This window comes from Rhea americana, unplaced genomic scaffold (assembly GCF_003343005.1).
Source record: "Rhea americana isolate MKP2758 unplaced genomic scaffold, rheAme1 scaffold_96, whole genome shotgun sequence".
In the NCBI taxonomy this organism is placed as follows: Eukaryota; Metazoa; Chordata; class Aves; order Rheiformes; family Rheidae; genus Rhea; species Rhea americana.
Genome location: NW_028187155.1, coordinates 530,542 through 550,243, shown reverse-complemented (window position 1 = coordinate 550,243; position 19,702 = coordinate 530,542). Strand labels below are relative to the sequence as shown.

General features: G+C 42.9%; 1 protein-coding gene across 3 annotated transcripts in view; it reads left to right on the top strand.

The window, feature by feature from the left end:
- Nucleotides 1-19,702, top strand: part of DIS3L2 (DIS3 like 3'-5' exoribonuclease 2) — a 202,211-nt gene that overhangs the window by 77,971 nt on the left and 104,538 nt on the right. For all 3 annotated transcript variants that reach the window (XM_085325058.1, XM_085325059.1, XM_085325060.1), the window contains exons 9-10: nucleotides 245-492; nucleotides 7,979-8,152. In XM_085325058.1, coding sequence (XP_085181184.1) covers nucleotides 245-492; nucleotides 7,979-8,152 — 422 coding nt within the window. The remainder of the gene's footprint in view (nucleotides 1-244; nucleotides 493-7,978; nucleotides 8,153-19,702) is intronic.

Here is a 19,702-nt window from a genome sequence, read left to right as displayed (position 1 = left end):
GAAAATTGCGGTAGAGAGCTAGCACTTGGAAGGCACTTAGCTCTTCTATAGCTGTGAGCAAGATGGCAAAAAAACATTGTAAATAGGTACTCAATTAAGAAATGTTTGAACGCACAAGGAAAACATAATASAGGCTTTTTGTGAACTTTCCAGATGTTCTACTGAGCCTTCATGTATCTCTATTCTGTTATGGGAAATAAGCTTCCTTGAAGGTATTAGCTGTAGAAACCTTTGTCTCTTCCAGGTGGTCTATATTTTGGAGAAGAAGCATTCCCGAGCAGCTACAGGCTTCATCAAGCTTCTGGCAGACAAGAACAGTGAACTCTTCAAGAAATGTGCCATGTTCTCACCTGTGGACCATAGAGTGCCCAGGGCCTACGTGTCCTTGGCTGATTGCCCTTCAGACTTTGTAACCAGACCTGAGGACTATTCAAATACRCTCTTCATCTGTCGCATAGTGGACTGGAAAGAAGACAGCAACTTTGCAACAGGGTATGTGGCTGCCATTGGAAGTAGAGATAAGATTTCTAGTCAAGGTTCTTGGTTTTACTTTGTTTGATACATACAGTAGAGACAGGAATCTGTTAACAAGACAGATGTCTTGCATCCGTCTTGTAGCTGGTGAAGTAGATATGACGATGCTAAGAATATCTCCTTGCTAGTTAAATCTCATGGCTATGTAAACTTAGTTTCTTTTGATGCTTCCTTCTGTGTGCTGGCATGTCACAACATAAGTGGGGGTAGGGTCTATGCTCAGGCAAGCTGTTAGTCTAGAGAGAAGAAACACAGGCACTTGGCCTGACCAGCACAGACACGCTCGGGTACTGGGTAGCCTTTTAGTCTTTCCTCCATTTGTGCAAAAAGAGTACAAAGCATGTAGCTGTTTCACTTCTGTCAGAGGAATATCAGTGCCTGTGAGGGTCATCTTTGTCTTTTTAAGCCCTTACTGATATGAAGTAGAAAGTTGCAAATTTGGGGGTATTTAAATTTGCATCACTTCAAAGAGAGCTAGAAATCAAGCTGTTGCTCCTGAAGCAGGAAGGTGTTGCACACTGTACTTTTTAGGAGGGAATGTAAGGCTCTTTGTCCTGTCCAGAGTTCATATCAGAGGCACTTCCATGAAGGAAGAGGTGTTAAGACCTGATGCTGGGCTGGATCCAGATTGCAAGTTCATTTTGCCCTTCCCTGGGGAAGAGCCTGTATTTCTCAGTATATTTGTGCTCTTTGGGGAAAAGCTGCAGTGCACCATGTACCTGACTGGGGCAGTCCCACTCTCTCCAGTAGAGCAAGCCTCATTAAATAATGACAGATGTGGACAAATTTACCCAGTTATCTATGGAAAAACTAGTAGCCCTGGTTTATTCAGTGATTCAGAGTAGATAATTCTGAGCTATGGCAAATCCGTGGTCAGATCTTAAAGGTGATGGGAATCTGGACATGATCTGGATGTTATCTGGAGTATATGCTGTACTGGGAGTGCTAATGGGAGCTGGACATAATGCCAGCTTTCTCTTCCCCTTGCAAAGCTGTTCTGATGGGATGGCACAGATGATGCACAGTGTCAGATAGCAGAGTGGGGTTTTTTATTCTTTTTTATTTTTTTTTAATGGAGTCATCTCAGCTCAAAACTCCTGGTAAAACTTGAATTGTATACAATTTTTTTGAAGCAAGTGTGTTGGCACAGATCTGTCAGCTCTAAACTAAAAGTAAATTAAACTGAAGCCTGTTTCCCTTGAGTTTTCAAGTTTGTTATCAGTTGCAGCTGCTTTGTGTGTCCAGTAATAGCAAGCTCCATGTGTACTTCTTGAGAACCACGTGAGCAGCTAAGTTGCTCGGTATTTTCTAGCTAAACTGATGTGCATGAACTGAAGTGGCCTCCCTTGGAGTCCCACTTAACTAGGGGCTGGCTGTCCTGCAAACTTCCCTATGACTAAGTTTCTTACTGGCAGAGATTTTCTTTGTCTTCCTCTGACTCCAACAGAGAAAAGACTGGAGGGTGATTCTACTGCTTGACTTCTTGTTGTGAGCAAATATCTTTTTAGTACAACTGGGGGGAAATTAGGAATACTGGCTAATGCTTTTTCGTTGGCTAATGGGTGTTTCTCTAATTTGTGCTTCTGACTGCGTTGTATACTCTCATCTGACTGCTTCAGTAGTTTCCAAGATGTAAAGGGTGTTGTCAGGAARGAAAACTTCCACGATTGTCTTCATACATAGTTGTTTCCTCTGGGATTCAGTTGCACTTCAGTAAGAGCCTTATGGAGATGGGAGCATAAAACCTTGGTGACTCATTTTGTTTTTAGCTATAAATACATGCTTGTTAAACACTGAAATGCAAAAAAGATCTTGAAGATCCCAAAAGWTCTCATTTGTTTTTTGGACTTGTTTATTAGCTGGACATGTTGCTAGTGAGGGGCCACCTGAAGGAAAGATGTGGAGCTGATCTACAGTTCACTGCATGCCTGCTTTTCTGAACTTTCTTGTCTGGGTGGCTAGGTGAGGAATAGGCCTCTACCCTTAGTTATGTGGCCTGGAGGACTGTCACCACATTTTCCTGAGGATTTCTTTCTCTAACACAGGCACTGTCATTTTGAAGTTGTTCAGGCTGGTTTGATAGAACGGGCCATCAATATCACAGCCAAACTGGCATTTGAGCAAGTTTTCCTTCCTGTCAGTGGTGTCCCTTGTGTTACTACCATACTGCTTGGGCTCAGATGCTCCTTTCCTGCTTGCCCACATTAGAAGATTGGGAGTATAAGTCACTTGTGGCCCTAGGGCCCTGGAACTGTGCACCCCTTAGCTCTGCACACAGACTTCGTGATATCCCTTTGGCACCAACGCCTTGAGTTTGAAAATATCTGGACTGTAGCYCATAGGTCTGCACTATCTGAAGTCTGGAAGTACTGCAAGGGAGACTCCCTCAGTAGTTTGGCAGTCATTTCTCTTGGATGCCTGGGACATTTTCAGGTACTTTCCATCCTGCAGCCGATCTCTCACAACTGGACGTGCGCTTTCCTTTCTTTCCTTTTCTCTTGGGAGGGTCAGTGCTGTGTTTCCCAGTTTCCCAGCACAGTTCACAACATGCTTTTGGTCTTAATGGTGACTGGTGGGTTGCTCTGTGTTGGCACTACTCACCCAGGGTGGTCACCAGCACTGTGGAACCTGGAAGTCCCCTTGGGGCAAGGGTGTGTTTCTGTGACCCATGATTGCCACCTGGTGGTCATCAATGAGACACTGTCCCCTCTAAAGGCCACTGTGTCACCCCTGACTGTGTGCGCTCACCTGCAGCTTTTGTTGGGCTCAGACTGGTAGGTCGGAAGGAGTGGAGAGGAGCTAATGGCTCCATATCCAGCTGGTGATGCCATAGATGTGTTGTGCTGCTGTTGCACTCCTTCCTTGTGTGGTTGCACGAGAAGTGATTTTACTGTGGCAATGAAATGCCATTTAGCTGTACCCAATMTAGGTAGCAGATGAAGCAAAATAGCTCCAAAGTGTTGTCATTTTTTAGGTAAACACAGTACAATTTATTTCTGGATACCTTTCTTTTTAGTTTTGGGGTATTGCTCCAAATCTCTCCATTCCTTTGAAGGTGGTTAAGGTAGACTCTTTTCTTGATCACACGGTATGATGATGGATGGGACTATTTAAAAAAAGAGGAGGGGGGGAGAAAAGAAAAAGTAAAAATGTAGAATCACCAATTCCCTCTATCTTTTAGACACAGTGATACATGAGGGTTGTGTGGCTATTCTAGCTCAGGGCCTTGGATATTGGTCTGTCAAGGTAACAAGATTTGCCATGGGATTTGCAATAAAATGAAACCTTGCAGTCTGTTCTTTCACTTATTGCTCTTTCCAAAGCTATCCAAGTGGTTTGAATTTCTTTCATCTCTGGACATTTTTATATATATGTATATGTATGTGTGTATATATGTATCTCTGTGTGTGTATATGTGYGTGTGTGCATGTACATACATGTGTGCATATGTATACACACATGCAAATATACACACATATATATACACACATATATATATGTATTTTATTTAGCTCAAAATGTATTTTGTTGAGGGGAAATGATGAGATAACCTTGGGCAGCTCATTGTAAAGCTATGAGGAAAGGTTTGATCTCTGGCCAATATAGCTGCAGTGGAAAAAGATCTACTTGCAAACGTGCCTGTCTCTCAGTAAAGCTCTATTCCCTGGGCATTGCTAATCGTGCTGATCTGGAGCATGTGATGACTCCATTTCCACAGGGAGCACGATGCTGCTCCTGTGATCTGACAGCAGGTAGCCCAGCAGTTGTTGAGAGGCAGCTCAGCAGTGCAGTTAAATTGAACTGAGCTCTTGGGAGCTCTGAATTCCTCTGTGACGCAGCTCAGCATCTCCGAGCACTCAGCTCCGCAGCCATCTTCCTCTAGGGCCTTTGGATGCTTCCAAGCTGCTGGCTCTGGTGCCCTCACTCAGCCCCACAATGCTGGCTGCTCGAACCCTGGGCAAGTCTGGGTTTGGTGTGGTGGGAGCAGCCAGGTGACCTCCTTTGCTCTTCCCTCTTCTGCTGCTGCATGATATCCCTTCAGGTTTGGTGGCTTATGGATGTGTAGGATCTTCCACTGCTGCTGAAAGACACCCTTCAGGTAGGGTCATGGTGAGCAAGTCTGTTCTAGGGAGAGATTGAAAATGATTGTTAAGTCTCYATGGAAGCTGTTCACTCCCATTTGGGAGCCTGCCCAGCTTTCCGAAGGAAACGAGCCTTATGTAATTGTGCTTTGTCTTTTTGGACGGTTCTTATCACCCAACCTTTGAACACGTTGACTAGTTTCAACTGAGCCTGGGGAGCCGGAGGGCTCAAGTGTGTGCTTGTTGAAATGGGTGGCTGCATAGTGGGGAGAGGTCCACTGGGCATCACCATGAAGAGTTAGATGGAGCATGAGTGTGGCTCTATCTGAAACACACRCTCATGGGAACCCAAGCAGCTCACAGGGCAGTTCAGTTGGCTTTCAGCTGCACCTGCTTTGGAGAAATACTCTTTGAGCATGCTTATGCTTTGCATGCTTCCCAAAATCCCAACTGCAGCACATTCCCTTCCAGTGCTTTCCATGACTGGATACTGCCACTCTGTCTGATGTCAGTGTAAGGGTATTAAGGGATCTCTCCAGGGTGCTCCAACRCTCTTCTATCACTGTCATAGAAAAGAAATGTTTGTGTCTATTTTAATTTTTTTAACCTTCTAACATAAGAAAAAAAAAAAAGCAAGTCTGTGATGTCTCAGGCATGCGAACTCCCTGGGGCCGAATGACTGGCTGCTGCTGGGCCGCGTGCTTGTTGTTGTTTGTAAGCCTCTTGAGCTATTCTTGCTGCCCTTGGTGGCTGCAGAAGCCCATGAGTGATTTACAGCCCGGCTCTTAGTCCAGGACCATCTATGATCCTATATGCATTACCTTTGATCACATGCTGTCCTGTCAGATTTTGCTCTGATGCAAGTCGTCATGTTTTTGACTGTAACATGGCCCCAATTAAAGTCTGTTGCACACTTTATTTCAAGATACTTAAGAAATGTTCCCTGGAACACTGTAAATCAAATGTTAATTACTATTAAAATRTTAGTCCTATATCAAACCTCTGGGTAAACCCCTTATGGTTCATAATCTAATTTGGGTAAACGGATCAAGAAAACATGGGTTTCCAAACTGGGCTGGAAAGCATTCTGGCACTGAAAGGAACTGTCCATGCCTTGTAATGTGGGCTTGCAGCCACCCTCCTGGTATAGTTCCCTTCCCTGCTCTGCCCTTCCAAGAGACGGGGCACTTGTTCAGCCCTTGCCATGCCTTTTTTTTTTTTTTTGGTAGGGCAACATGTTCCCCTCTCTTTCTCTTTTCTTTTTTTCTTATTTTTTTTYCCAATTCATCCTTCTGATCATGCAAGTTGTTTGAGTCAAGATACCTTACTCCTCGCACCAGACTCTGTGAGGCAAAGGAAAAGGTTCAAGCACAAGGCCCCAAGCTTGACAGTGGCCCTTATAAGGGAGCTACTGGAGGGCCTAAAACCCATAGACTCATCCTTGCTAAGTCTCCCAGCTCTACACTAACTGTTGGGAATGAAATGGTGGTTTCTTTGGTTTATTGTTTCTGCTGAGAGAGGGGGAGATAAACCCGATGTCTCGTTTATTTACCTTAAAATAAGGATCAGGCTGGGACCAAGCTGCAGCAACAGAGAATTAAGCCTAGATGCCAAAAGTACACATATTTCTGCCATACAGTTTGTACATAAAATTGAAACAATGGAGGGAAATATCTTTTATCCTTKTTTTCATTTTTATTTTAAAGCCAGGCAATGTGAACCCTACAATTTACCGCGCCACAAAGTGCACAATCCTTTTCAGCATATTACACAATGTGACAGGTTTATTACAGAGCCCTTCTCGTTGTGAAGAGAGGTAGCCTTACTCCCATAAAGAAGATGGGYTTGCTTGCAGTGCGTAGATGGGGTTTGTTCTGTGGCTTTATGGCACATCTGAAGCACTGAGAGCATTGTGCTTGTCCAAATGACAAGTACTCTATTTTGGCCTCGGGGAAACCTTTAGGAAAATAATTAGTGCCCGTTCTCACTCATTAGAAGTAAAGCAGAAGGATCAATATAATGATTGTGTGTTTTATGCGGTGGAAAAACACTTATTACAGTGGCTGTATTTGCATTGTGTTATTACCCCTCTCTTTTGTGTCATATATTGATGGATTTGCCTAAATTTCAGCTGTAATTTCCTTGTGCCAGGAATGTTATCTCTATTGCATGTAAAGTGCCATTCATTCTAACGGCAGTGTACGTGGCAGTAATTTATATATTGTATATATAAAAAAAAAAACCCCAAAACTCTGGGTGCTGCAGAGCAGTCTGGGGATGAGAAAGGGGGCTAGGAGAGCTACCCTGGGGCACAGGTTCTCATCTTACATTTGTAACCAGGTAGGGAGGGGACAAGGGTCTCCAGTCCTTTGGAGTTCCCGTTTGCGCACTATATCTACAACTGACACCAAAGCTCTCAGACAAATGCTTGCTGGGGTTTGCACTGAAGCAGGTGGAAACTTTCTCTAGGCATAATAGAGCGTAATGGAGCAGCAGCCTCGTCCACATGTGTGCAGGGTACTTTGACAAAGATCTTTAGCACGTGGGACACAATGTTTCTCCTACCTATGACTTCTTGATAGCTGGCTCCCCCCTGGTTGTATGGTGGTCCAGTGGTGGCTCCTCAGGAGGGGAGGGACAGAATACTGGGAGCATTCAGGTCCAGGAAAAAGCCTAGAAAATGGTTGGAAAGACTATCTGTGTGTGTGTTTGTGCATGCCATTCCTTTAAGAATGGGCATTAGGGCTCTCCACATCCCTGCCTGCACTGAGCATCGGCTTTCCTAGGTGGAGAGGTGTGCAGTCTGGCGTGGAGAGCAGCGTGATGAGCTCTCTGGAAGCTGTCTTCTGCAGAGCTGTCTGGGATCTGGTAGGAACCTGTTCTCCATGAACTGAGTCACCTTTTCTAAATGGTGAGGAGAGGAAGGGGAATTTCAACTCCTTTTTTTGGTGATGTCACTCTATGGAAGAGTGTGGGAAGCAGCCATTTGTAAAACTGGAACAGCCTGTATGGAGAGTTGCACTTGTTCCTATTGACATCTCCGTGGCTGCTACTTTTTCTAAAATGGAGTGCTCTTCTACCTCTACAAAAAGCTAATAATATAAAACATCTTAAAATGAGATGCACAAAATTGCCCAGGGTACTGTCTGGCTTGTGTTTTGTATCTCCAGCAGACAGAAGTCATGATATGTTCTGAATTCCTGCGAAGTCCTCTGCCAAAACACAGGGAGACTAAGTGAATGGGTGAAAGAATGTGTGTGAGGACTCAGCTGCACACTCAGCAGCCTCTCTGGAGAGGACACTAACAACRTGAGAGTTCTAATTATACACTTAAAACATCATCCCTTTCTTTCTTTTTGCAGGCAGATGGCCAAAACTCTTGGGCAGGCAGGGGAGATTGAGCCGGAAACAGAAGGGATCCTGACAGAATACGGTGTGGATTTCTCTGACTTTACCCCTGAAGTCCTGGAATGTCTTCCCCAGAGCCTGCCCTGGGTTATCTCACCGGGAGAGCTGGCCAGCAGAAAAGATTTAAGGTAACAGAGAAAAGCCTGGTCTCACTTCTTGAATTGGTGCAGGGTTTTCTTGCTTTGTATTTTGCTTTCATTACACTTTGAAAAGGCAGTGACTTATGTGTTACCTGTGCTAGCTTGGAAAGAAACTGCTTTTCAAAGTGCCTGCAAACCTAAAAGATCAGTTATTTGGAGAAGTATTTTTTTGATGTGTGGAGACTGTCTTTCAAAAGGACTGTTGAAAAATGGAAATTTGGTGTTTGGTACCTAATCTGAAAGCTTTATATTTTTGTCTGGAATGTATTACGTATTTTGGTGGTAGTTTTATAGAGATTTTCTGAATGTCTGGCATATCAAATGATCCTGGACACTGTTCCTTTGAAACTGTAGCACAKGTAGAGCCTGGCGTGTGTTTGCCTGTCCAGGCTCAATGTTCTTCGTAGTTCAGAAGAACTGGTATTGTGTGGAGCTTATGACAGTTCTCGATCAGGTTAGTGTTCAGCAAACRTATTTGTTCCCTGCAACCTGGCAACTTTGTGCTGTCCACCTACCTCATGTTACCCATACCTGCAGTTTAGTGATCCTCGCATCAGCCTTCAGGAACTCCACAGTCTGTTGGATGATGGACACTATGACATTGCCAGTCTACCCAAAAGTAATGAACTCATTATRCTTCAAAACACAGGATTAAAGAGTCACCTTTTCACTTGACAAGATTTAAGGACAAAGCATAGTAGTTTAATTAAACTTAGCTTAGCGATAAAGGAGGGAAGTTGCAAAAAGCAAAACAATAAATAGRTTGAGATGATACAGTGTGTTCCACTCCGACACTTGCTTATATTAGAGCATCCGGTCTCCATTGGCAGCTCTCATTGTGGGGGACGGATTCTACAATTCAGTTCAGTGATACTTGCTTGCACCTTGCTGAGGCAAAACAGCTTGATTCCTCAAGAGAGATTTCTGCTGTTTGCGGTGGTACAAGCACTTGCATGTAGGTGGCAAGACCTTTTCTCTCTCAGTTTATTTGTTATCGACATGGATGCTAATAAATTGAGTGGGTAAGTGGATAAACTGCAGCCGTTTTTGTCTGTATCTGGACTCCAGCTGGTTACCTTTGGACCTAATACTGTACTGCAGCCTTCTTACTCCTTCACCTTAATTGGACTTCAATTACCATACAGTGGAATAATTCAGAGGAGAGGTGCACCTCTGACTGAGTAGTGGTAACACTCAGATACCAGATCTGGACTGTAGGCCTGCAGTAGCTTAGAAGGAGGGGGGCAACCCACAGTTCATTATAAAGCTCCAGTTCAGAAGTCGCTGGAAAGAACTTATTTTTACATTTTTGACCACATCTCAGTAGCATTCTCTGTTTGTTCTGACCAAGCTCTTTCAAGCAAATAAAGAGCTTGACTTGTCTCCAGTTAGACAATCATTTTTGGAAACAAATCCAAGTCCATTTCTTCTTTTTATTGCTAAATTATTGTACTGGGACTTAACTGCAAAACTGTTACCACTTTGATAAGTCGTTTAAATCCCTTTCTGCCCCTTTCTGACCACAGTGCATGCTGCAAAGTAGATTTCCTTTTGATCCTCTCAAATACAAACATTTAACAGTCAAGATTTTAAAGACAATTATTTGAGCTTAATTTCCTAATCCTTTTAATATCAGGTGCCACGCTGATGACTAGCTAGGTTGTAGTCTAAACACATATGAAGATAACATGAGACTTCTGGCTATAAAAAGCAAATTACAAGCAAATCTTATTTGTTTCCTCATAGTTTGTCTATGCAGGGAAAGACGAGTTTTATTAATAAAAATAGCATGAGTTATCACTGAGTGGAGTCCTGCACTTGGAGACTTGGCTGCCTTCTCTTTTGGTCTCATTTGTCAGACCTTGAGACTATTCCTGGTGACTGTGCAGTTACAAGGTGGCTTGACTTCACCTTTGTATTAAATGTTAGCTTTCATGTTGTTGGCAATCAGTACGTTGCGGTCTGTCAGCGTAGTACAAATAGCTAATGTGCACTGGCACATGGTGGCATCCGGAGGGAGATGCCTGAACTTGTCTCTCTGATCTGGGTGTGCAGAGGAGTTGTGTCTCATTTTCCAGGGGAGCTCACACAGCGTTCGGTAGCGCCTGCCTCTGCAAGTGCCCATCTTTACTGCACTTTGTACATGTTGATCTTTCAGGCTCTTCAGTTTACTGTAGTATAGAGTGAATGCTTGCGAGAGTACCATATAAAATAAGTGACAGTGAAATAAAGGCTTTGTATTTCCTGTTAACACTTCAAAATAGCTCCTCCTGATAGTCTATGTGTTGCTTACCTGACTAGAGTAAACATAAATTAATTTGGCTTAAAATACTCTTGTCTACAGTAAAACCTTTCCAGGTCTGTAACAGTGCTGTGAGTTCTGTTGGGTCATGAATTAGTTGTGAACATTTGGAATTTGGAACTGAGACCTGAGCAAAGTGTTAAGGTTTTCTGGTGTTTCCTCCTTCTGAGATAACCTTTCTTTCTTTTCACCATGTGCAATGACCACCTCCTCCTCAAAAAGGTAACTTTTGTGTTCTGCTGAACAATTTCCTCAGCATGATCAGTTCTGTTTGCAAGTCAGTGTCTAGAGCACTGAGTTAGTCCCTCTCTCTAATGGAGGGATTTGTGGATGTGGTTTTAGATGAAAATGAGGCAATGTGTTTCACCGGTCTGCTGAGGCTGGGGAAGATGAGGGAATGCTATTTTGTTCATGCCATCTTGTAAATATGTTCCTTGATCTTCCTGCAAGTCTTTCAGTTTTACAGGAAGTGTGTTCTTGCCATGCATAGTCTGTTTGGATAGCAACTGTGATCTCACCTACATAGCCTGTGCAGAATTGCTTCCAAGAGATCTTTTTTTCTTCATTTCTTCAATAATGGCTCACAAAGAACGTTTACATAATATTTTAATATTACTTAAGGCAGAAAAGATCCAAACCTCGTGGATGGCTTTGAAATCTTTTAGCTGATTTAACTCTCTGCTCTGCCACTGGTACAGTTTTACTTTGGACATCTGCTTTACCTACGTGGTTTTATCTATTTATAAAATTAGGCAGGTATTTCGTGGGCCCTTCAAGCTTCATTGTTTATAAAGAGCACTGAAGATCTCTAATGAAAAGCACTAGACAAATATTAGATGTTGATGTTGCAAACTGAAGTTGTATTTTAGAGTGTGAAGTTTCATAAAGTACTAAATAGTGTGATTGAGGAAACTTTCCTTCCTTCACTTTAAATATGATAATATAGATAGGACCAGAGTTCTTATTTTATTATTCAAGTTGACTGAAATTGGTATTTCTTCATTATAATGAGAAGATACTTTGAGAAGTGTTTTGTTTGCTGTTTTTGGAGAAGCATGACAGCATTAGTGTCGGAGAAACAAATTTTCGATGGGTACATAGTTTCAGCCATTTTCCGGTCTTTTCCAGTGTTTCAACATGTAATTTTCATTTCCTTGTTTGCTTTGCTTTGCACTTAGCGTTTCAGTGATGTGGGACAAAACATGGCGAGYGAGCAGAAGAGGGTCAGGGCAAAGGAGGAAATGCAACTTTCAGAGGTGGGTGCAACAGGGAGGGGGACTGGAGGAGGAAGCCGTTTGAAGAGGTGTAGCCAGGAATCTAAGAAACCCAAAAGCTATTTCTAAGGCTTGTTCCAAATGTTTCTAATTTCATTCATATCTTTTTGTTTCCTTTACTGCTTAACTGGGACAAGAAACTAAAGCCAGGAAAGTCCAATCATAGTGGGAAACAAAAACCTAAATATTGGAGAGAGAAAAAAGGCCGTTCTTTGCAAAGCAGTTCATGTCTCCCATTGTTGGTGTTACTGTGGAAAATGTATAACATCACTCTTTGGATAGTGCTCCAGCCTGTTCAAGTAGAGATGGTTTATATAGTCTAACATGGAAGAACTTGAGGATATCTATTTCTTTACCATTTGCCTAATAATAAGTGAGCCTGTTGACCTCCGCTGGACTATTACAAATGTGAAACTTGGCACTCAAAATTGCTTGCTCTAAATTTTCCAGTTGCTTTCTCTTTTTCCATTTGATGTCATCCTGCCAACTAGTGATTTTATTATTATAAACAGGACATTGTATTCACTTTTAAGAAGAAATATGAAGCTGAAGGTAAAATTACAAACTGCAGTTTCTCAGCTGGCAAAAAGCAAAACAATGAGCTAAAAATACTGAGCAGAGAAAGGGTGCTGTGGCGAGAAACTGAAATATCTGCAAGATGGATATTGTCTGAAGAGCAGAAACTGACTTTAACCAAGCAACTCTGAACTCATGAGAATCACGGAATGGTTGAGGATGGAAGGGGCCTCTGCAGAGCATCTAATCCAACCTCTGTGCTCAAAGCAGGGTCATCCAAAACAGGTCCCACTGAGTTCCGAGTATCTCTAAGTATAGAGACCCCACTACTTCTCTGGGTGACATTTCAGTGTTTGATAACCTTTACACTAGAAGTTTTTTTTACATTTAAATGGAATTTCCTTCTTTTTCAGTTTATGCCCATTGCCTCTTGTCCTGTCACTGGATGCCACTGAGGAGAGTGTGTCTCTATACTCTTTACACTCTCCCAACAGTGTGTATAAATTCACATTGAGAAGATCCCTCCTGAGCYTTTTCCAGGCTGACCAGTCGCAGCCCTCTTAGCCTCTCACTGTTTGATGCTTCAGTCCRTTAATTGTCTTCGTGGACTTCKTCACTGGACTTACTCCAGTATGTYCATACCTCTCTAGTACTGGGAAGCCCCAAACTGTATCCAGCACTCCAGATGTCTCACCACTGCTGAGTAGAGGGGAAGGATCGCCTCCCTCGACCTGCTGATGGCACTCTATTTAATGCAGCTCAGGATGCTGTTGGCCACCTTTGCTGTGAGAACACATTACTGGCTCACATTCAGCATGTTGTCCACCAAGACCTCCAGGGCCTTTTCTATAAAGCTGCTTTCCAGCTAGTCAGCCCCCAGCCTGTATTGGTTCTTGGGCTTACTTCTCCCCAAGTGTAGGACTTTGCATTTCCTTTTGAACTTCATGAGATTCCTGTCAGCCTATTTTTCCAGCCTGTTGAGGCCCCTCCAAATGGCAACATGACCATCTGGTGTATCAAAAATTGTTCCCGTGAGGAGCATGAGTATCACTCCTGATTGGTAAAAGGCCTGGAGAGCATCAGACTGAGGGACAGTGAGGATCCAGAGCATTATCAGGGAACAGTTAATGCTCAGTCACTGCCCCTCCAGGGCAGAGGTAAATGAACTTTGCTCCTGCAGGCAAAGAGCTCAAATAGCACAACGAAGCTTTCAGCTGAAGTTTTTATCTTGACGTTCCAGCTTGTGACCTAAATTGGTGCCATGCTATTTGAAGGGCTGCCACCTACCTAAAGTTATCAAAGTTWTTGAAGGCTAAATTATAACTTTGCCCACTGAGAAATGTAGCATCTTGTCTTTGGTTGTTAAGATGGGAAGAGTGGAGGTACTCTAGTAGGTGCTTGTGCTGCTGGGGAGGGGAAGCTCTGTTCTTAGCACTGTTTGTAATTGGAAAGCACTGGCAACAGGACAGTTTCTGCACTGCAGTTCTGCCCACTATTTATGTCCTTCTTGACAAATGGTGCAGCTAGTAACAGGGATTAGCAGTGCTTATAGCAAAGATTTAACTACATGCTCTTTGCTCTTGATGCCCAAGGAGATTACTGGTTCATAAGATTAGAGGTGATGATAAAAATGGCAGCCTTGAGCTGGGCAAGGGGTTGAAGGGAAAGCAGTCAGTCTCTGAAACAGATGTTTTTTCTAGACAGGTGGAAGATTTTAGTTTGAAATGAGTGCAAGTCAGATAAAATATCATTAAACAGCTTGTTTCCTGGAGATTTTCCACTACAAAAAGCTAGTGTTAAGTAGAGCAAGACTTATTCAGCTATAATAGGATATGTAAAAATGCTCTGGTTTCTGATGGAAGCTGAGAAATGGCTTGTTTAGTGAATGTATAAGCAACATTGCTACAGACCTGAATGTCATCTCTTGGCGTGGAKTAGACAAACAGGGCCAGATTATGATCTCTGCCCTCTCACTGGGCACTGAGCTGTTCTGTGACTAACATAATGATCTCCATAGGGAGATATAACATGCACAAAGGATTACTCAGTGGTGTCTCAGGATGTCAGATCTAGTCTGTTTCTATCCAGGTTGAATCCAGAAGATGGTGGTGATGGCTGTCCCTGCTCTGGGTAGTTCTGCTATCTATGCTGTCTGGGGAGCAGTGCCCTTGGATCAGTGAGAAGATCTAGCATTAGTTCAATACTCAGCCATTAGCCAAGTAAGCAAAACTTGGAAGAAAACAGCGCTCTTGTCAGGGCGATGTGATTCAGCTCCTTGCTTCTGATGCTCAGTTGACTTTTTCAAGACCTCCTCTCTGTTTTCATAACATTTTTTACTACACTATGCAGAAGAAAACAGCAATGGTGGTAGCACTGTGTTGTGCAAAATGATGCATGGTGTTTGCTGTCAGATGCTGCTGGTAACAGTGGCGGATGTGCATAGATACACTGGCAACTTCACTGATATTTTTCCTTACAGGAACGTGCATATGGTCATTGGAAGCACAGCTTTAAGCTGAATCAGTGGTGTGTAGCTGGATACCATTATTGTGTTCTGATATTGAAGGTCATCAAAATAAGCTGGCTTAGTTAAGAATTTGTTGTGCTGAAGAAACCAGCAATAACTTTGCAGCTAAGCTGTTATAAGTACAGTCTTGTTCTTCTTGTCTGCCTATTTTATGAGGAGGCTAATAGAATGAAGTGAGGATAAAATCTTAGATCTGTTGGAGAACAAGTTCATTTCTTATGATTCCACTATGTTACAAGGTGGACTTTAACTGGGTATGATGGGCAGAACATGTCCTGTCCTGTCATATTTACATATGTAAAGTGGTCCAGTTCAGGGGTACCAAGTTCTGCTATTTCATCTGATATTGAAGTGGTTTGCTGGTGCAGGTGTCTCTCTAAGGATGTAGAGTGGATAGGTACTAGATGAGGAACACAAATGTCGATGTCAACCCTGGTGTATTTCTCTGATGCTGTAGATGAAGAATCCCACAACCACTTCAAGATGTGAGGCAGTATACCCCCATTATGGCATTTCAGAGATGATCACTGTAGGACAGGCTCATCGTTACAAGGAACACTTTCTTTCTGGCCCCATTCTGATTTTGAATGCTGGGAGCCCTCTTTACACCTATTAATGAAACTAGTGTTTGCGTTAGGGTCTTATCCCAGCCTACTCATTGTATCTTTGCAGTGTTCTTTTGTCCACTTCTTATCTGGTCATTGTGAGTTGGGTTTTGTCATACACGTAGGAAACCATGTCTGCAGGACAGTCATGGTTCCTCATATTACAGAAGAGAAGGAAAATGTCATCAAAATCAGGCAAAAGGAAAAATGAAATCCTCTTTCTCAGGATCTTTACTGTAAGCTTTGTTCAGGGATCTAAAGCAGGTCTGACCTGTCCGTCTGCCCTGAAGATTGGGGTGATTGGGTCCCTGTTCCTAGGTGGTTGTTGTATCCTCACTCTAACAAGAAGAAAAACAGTCATAATATAGATGGCACACATGAAGGTATTCTGTCTGAGGAAGAGTTGCGCTTCAAACATTACAACATGCATAAAAAGTAGAGTAGTCCAAARAGACTAACAAAAGTATTCTGGCGGTTGAGGGATTGATTTACAAGTAAGGATTAGTTGTGCAATGTGTTTGCCATCATTGAAACTAAAAGTTTGTGAAAGATGTAGTAGTTAATGGTTAAAACGCAGACCAAAATGAAGAAGTGAGAGTCATTTAGGGTGGTGGAAGGATAGAAAGGGGTGTTGTGAGGACAAATAAGGTAAAACAAAAGAAACCTTTCCTGTCCATCCTAAAATAGACTGTAKCTTAGATTGCTGAAGAGCATATTGGAAACTCCATTACTAAAGATGCTTAATACTATACTGGAGAAAGTCTTTGCAGGCTATTTTCAAGAGTAGTCCAACTCTGACCTATGGGGGATGGATGACCTAATGTCTCTTCCATTTCCAGCTTTGTGCATCTATGATTAAAGTAGTTTATATAATGCAAGTGCATTTTCAATTACACTCCACCTTCTTGCGTGGGATAGAAGTAGTGCAGAGACCTCATTATATTTGTGGCACAATTATAGGATGACTTGTAGGAAATACTGCTGGTACTTGGTCTCTCAGAGACTCTCTGATCTCTTATATATATGTTGGGTTTTCAAATAGTTTAGTTCTGTTACAAGCTGCAGTGGCCTTTTTTCTACTTCTTTCTTATTTGAGACCATAGATATATAGCAGAAATAATTGATTCTGGTTCAGCAGTCCAGTGAGCACTCCTTGGTGGAAATGTAAATGTTTCGTGTTGTAGATGTGTAACAATATATCAGGAATCCTCGTCAGCCACTCTCTTGCACCAAAGTCTGCTTTCTGAACCAGAACAGGACATTAACTAAAACATAAACACAAGGATATTAAAAAGAGCAGTATTGACTGAAGGTATAAAGTTGAGCTTTCTGTGTTGTATACTGTGCTAGGTTTTTCTGGGGCTTATACAAATAGTGTTTGAAGGAGTTTTTGCTTCCTATTATTTCATAATTTCAGTTCATTTTGAAATTTATGCACTATGCAAAAGGAGAAAATTTTGTGATATGTTACGTATTTTTTGTTGGTGTGTTACAGGGCATTCAGAGTACCATCAGAGATTTGTCAGGGTACTTCTATTGCATACTTCTTTTTTTAATGCATCTCTCTTAATCTGCCCTAGAAGCAACCACCCTAGGGTTTTAACTAAAATCTACCAACATCAAATGTGACAAACATGGTAGATGTTGCACATAATCGATGTCTTTTAAGATGTCTTTAAGAGTGGGAGGTTGAAGTCTCTAAAATGTTCAGGCACTGATTTTTCTCTGAACTTTCTTTTGGGGAAAGAGTACTTCATACCCATTGAGTGATGAACATCAGTGGAATTGGTCCCATGCTTATTGGCACTTTATAACAGACCTGTGCATGCACCRTACTTGAGCTGGGTTTACTTGTGATTGAAGAATGAGACTGATTTTTGTGGTTGCCATAACAATTGGACTGTTGTGTGAAAAAATGTTTGTAGCTTTCCTGGAGTGAGTTGACAGCTCTAGGATGCCTGTTCCCAAATGAAAACAACTGTTTCCAGCCTTGAAAAATGATGCCTATTTAATTTTTCCAAGATGGAGCTCAGCAGGGTCTTAGAAATGACCTGAAGAGCTTAAAGATTCTAAAAGTGCCTTTGCTGCTTAATTTTAAAATGCCAGCTCTGAGCTGAAGTTAATAAGGGTAAACCAGGATGCTGAGCTTTCACTCCCACTAGGCTATTGTATGTACTCACAAAGTGAAGAGAACAGGACAATCTAGACAGTCCCTCAAAGAATGTAAATGCCTTGCAAGCGTCTAGACATGCAGTCACTCTTACTGTAAGTATAATCTTAAAGAAGGCTTGCAGTGCCTAAACCTTAATAAGCAAAATGTTGGTCATTGCTTTCTTACCTCCAACTGCTAGTCTGTTGCTGCAGCAGCTGATCTTCAGGGGTACATAATGCTTCTGCAAAAGGTTCAGCTTTGATGCTTCAAGAGCCACTAAATGACTAGAGGAACTGTGGGCTGTAAGCACCAAGCGTGAGGCAGGGCAGGGTGGTTGGTGTGCGAGTAGCCCCTGAGCTGTGTTTGCATCTCTGGTTGTACGGTTGTACATGCTGGGAATTCACAGGCAGCAGGTTTCAGCCATCCTTTCCATGCTAGTGAATGCTATGACTTCAGAGGAATTCTTTCTTCTGTTTTATAGCTGTTTTGGATGAGCTGATTTTCATGAGTGGCCAGTAAGCATTGCAGGAGGCTGCCTCAGTCTAGAAATTGCTCTTGGAAGAAAGTCAAGGCAGGGAGATAACTAAGGGCCAAGTTCAGGCACCTTAATTCCTCCTAATCTCCTTTGCCTGGGTCTTCTGTTGGGAGGGCTTGGCATGGCTATCAGAGGCACCCAGCTCTCTCAAGGGCCCAGACTGGCAGTCTCAGTGCTGCCTATGACCCTTGCCGAGAGGAGTCTGAGTTCAGGCATGTAGTAAATCTGGGGCTTCAATCCCAGTGACTAGTGTCAGCAGCTGCCATGGTCAGGGACAGGAAGGGTGGTGATCTGCGGCACGCTGGAAGAGCGGGGGCGTGCTTAGCCTACCTGGCTGACCTGAGGGTTTTCTAATGGGTACATGCAGTTCTCTGAATTGCTRTTTGCTATGATGGTGACAATTTGGGCTCAGTACCTCCGCTGATGGCTTGATTCACCTGCGTGCTGCTGGCTGGCAAAGCCATCTGGTTGCATTAGGCAGGCTTGTGCGTCTGCGTGGTGCTGCTTTGTTCACTGAGTGCCAACTGTTGCTTCCCTCCAGCAGCATCAAGTTGCTTTTTTAGAAAATCCTATTGAGAACACCCAAAGTTTGCCCAATAACTAGCCATGCCAAGAACTTTGCCTCTGATACAGCCTAAGCTATGACTTACAAACGCAATGCTTCATCTTGATCCAAGCAGTCTTCCACTTGAATGCAGATGGAGCCCTGACCAGTGGGACTTGTAATCTCCTTGGGTCATAGATGTTTACGTTTTATGGCTAAGCTCTGAGCTGTTGAATTCTGAACAGTTTAGCTGGTGAAAAGCTAACATAATTGATGCATTTTACCAAACCTTACAACACCAACTGTACAGTATTTTCTCTTTTGATCCTTGTGAACACCATTGCATGGATGTACTTATCTGCACAGAGAAAAGCAACTACTGTTGCAGTCCTGTGATCTGTGAGCGTTTTAATTACCACGATGCTAATTCTAGTGCATTGACAAACTGCTCTTACCTCCAGTGCTTCACTAGCCATTTGTTTTAGGTTCTGTTAAAGGTAAAGACTAACTGCTCTGCAGATATGCTTGTCCAGTTTAATTAAGCTTCCTTAAGCTGTACCCCCCCCAAAAAAAAAAACACACTGCACTTAATTAGCTTTCCTTAAGTTAGGATTGATACACCAGCCTGTGTATGTGCATGCTGTCATTACTCTCTAATAAACTAAGCTCTCTGTTTTGTGAGTTTTTCCTCGGGTGGTTGATTTGAAAGATGGCAGCGGAGTCAGCGCGTGAGCTCTGTCTTTAGCAACATGCCCAGACTGGCAGGGATATGTTGGTGGTTGTCACTCTGCTTCAGGGCTATAGCAGGCTGTGAAAGCACTCCCCTGCATCCCAGCCTGGGGATGGCAGGGTCCATGCAGTGTGCGGAGTATGTACTTTCTTGCCCTTTTCTTGCAGGTCCACCATGCTCGACGTGAGCCATTCCCTTAGCTCATAGACATTGCCCAGCTCTGGTGCCCCAAACCCTCTGGCCATAGGAGAAGGGAGGAAAGATTTTATTCTTCCATCAGTAGGAGCTCCATGCCAGAGCAAGTGTCCTTCTGCAAACTTGCATTAAACAAGTTTTGGGTGAAGAAGCTTGTA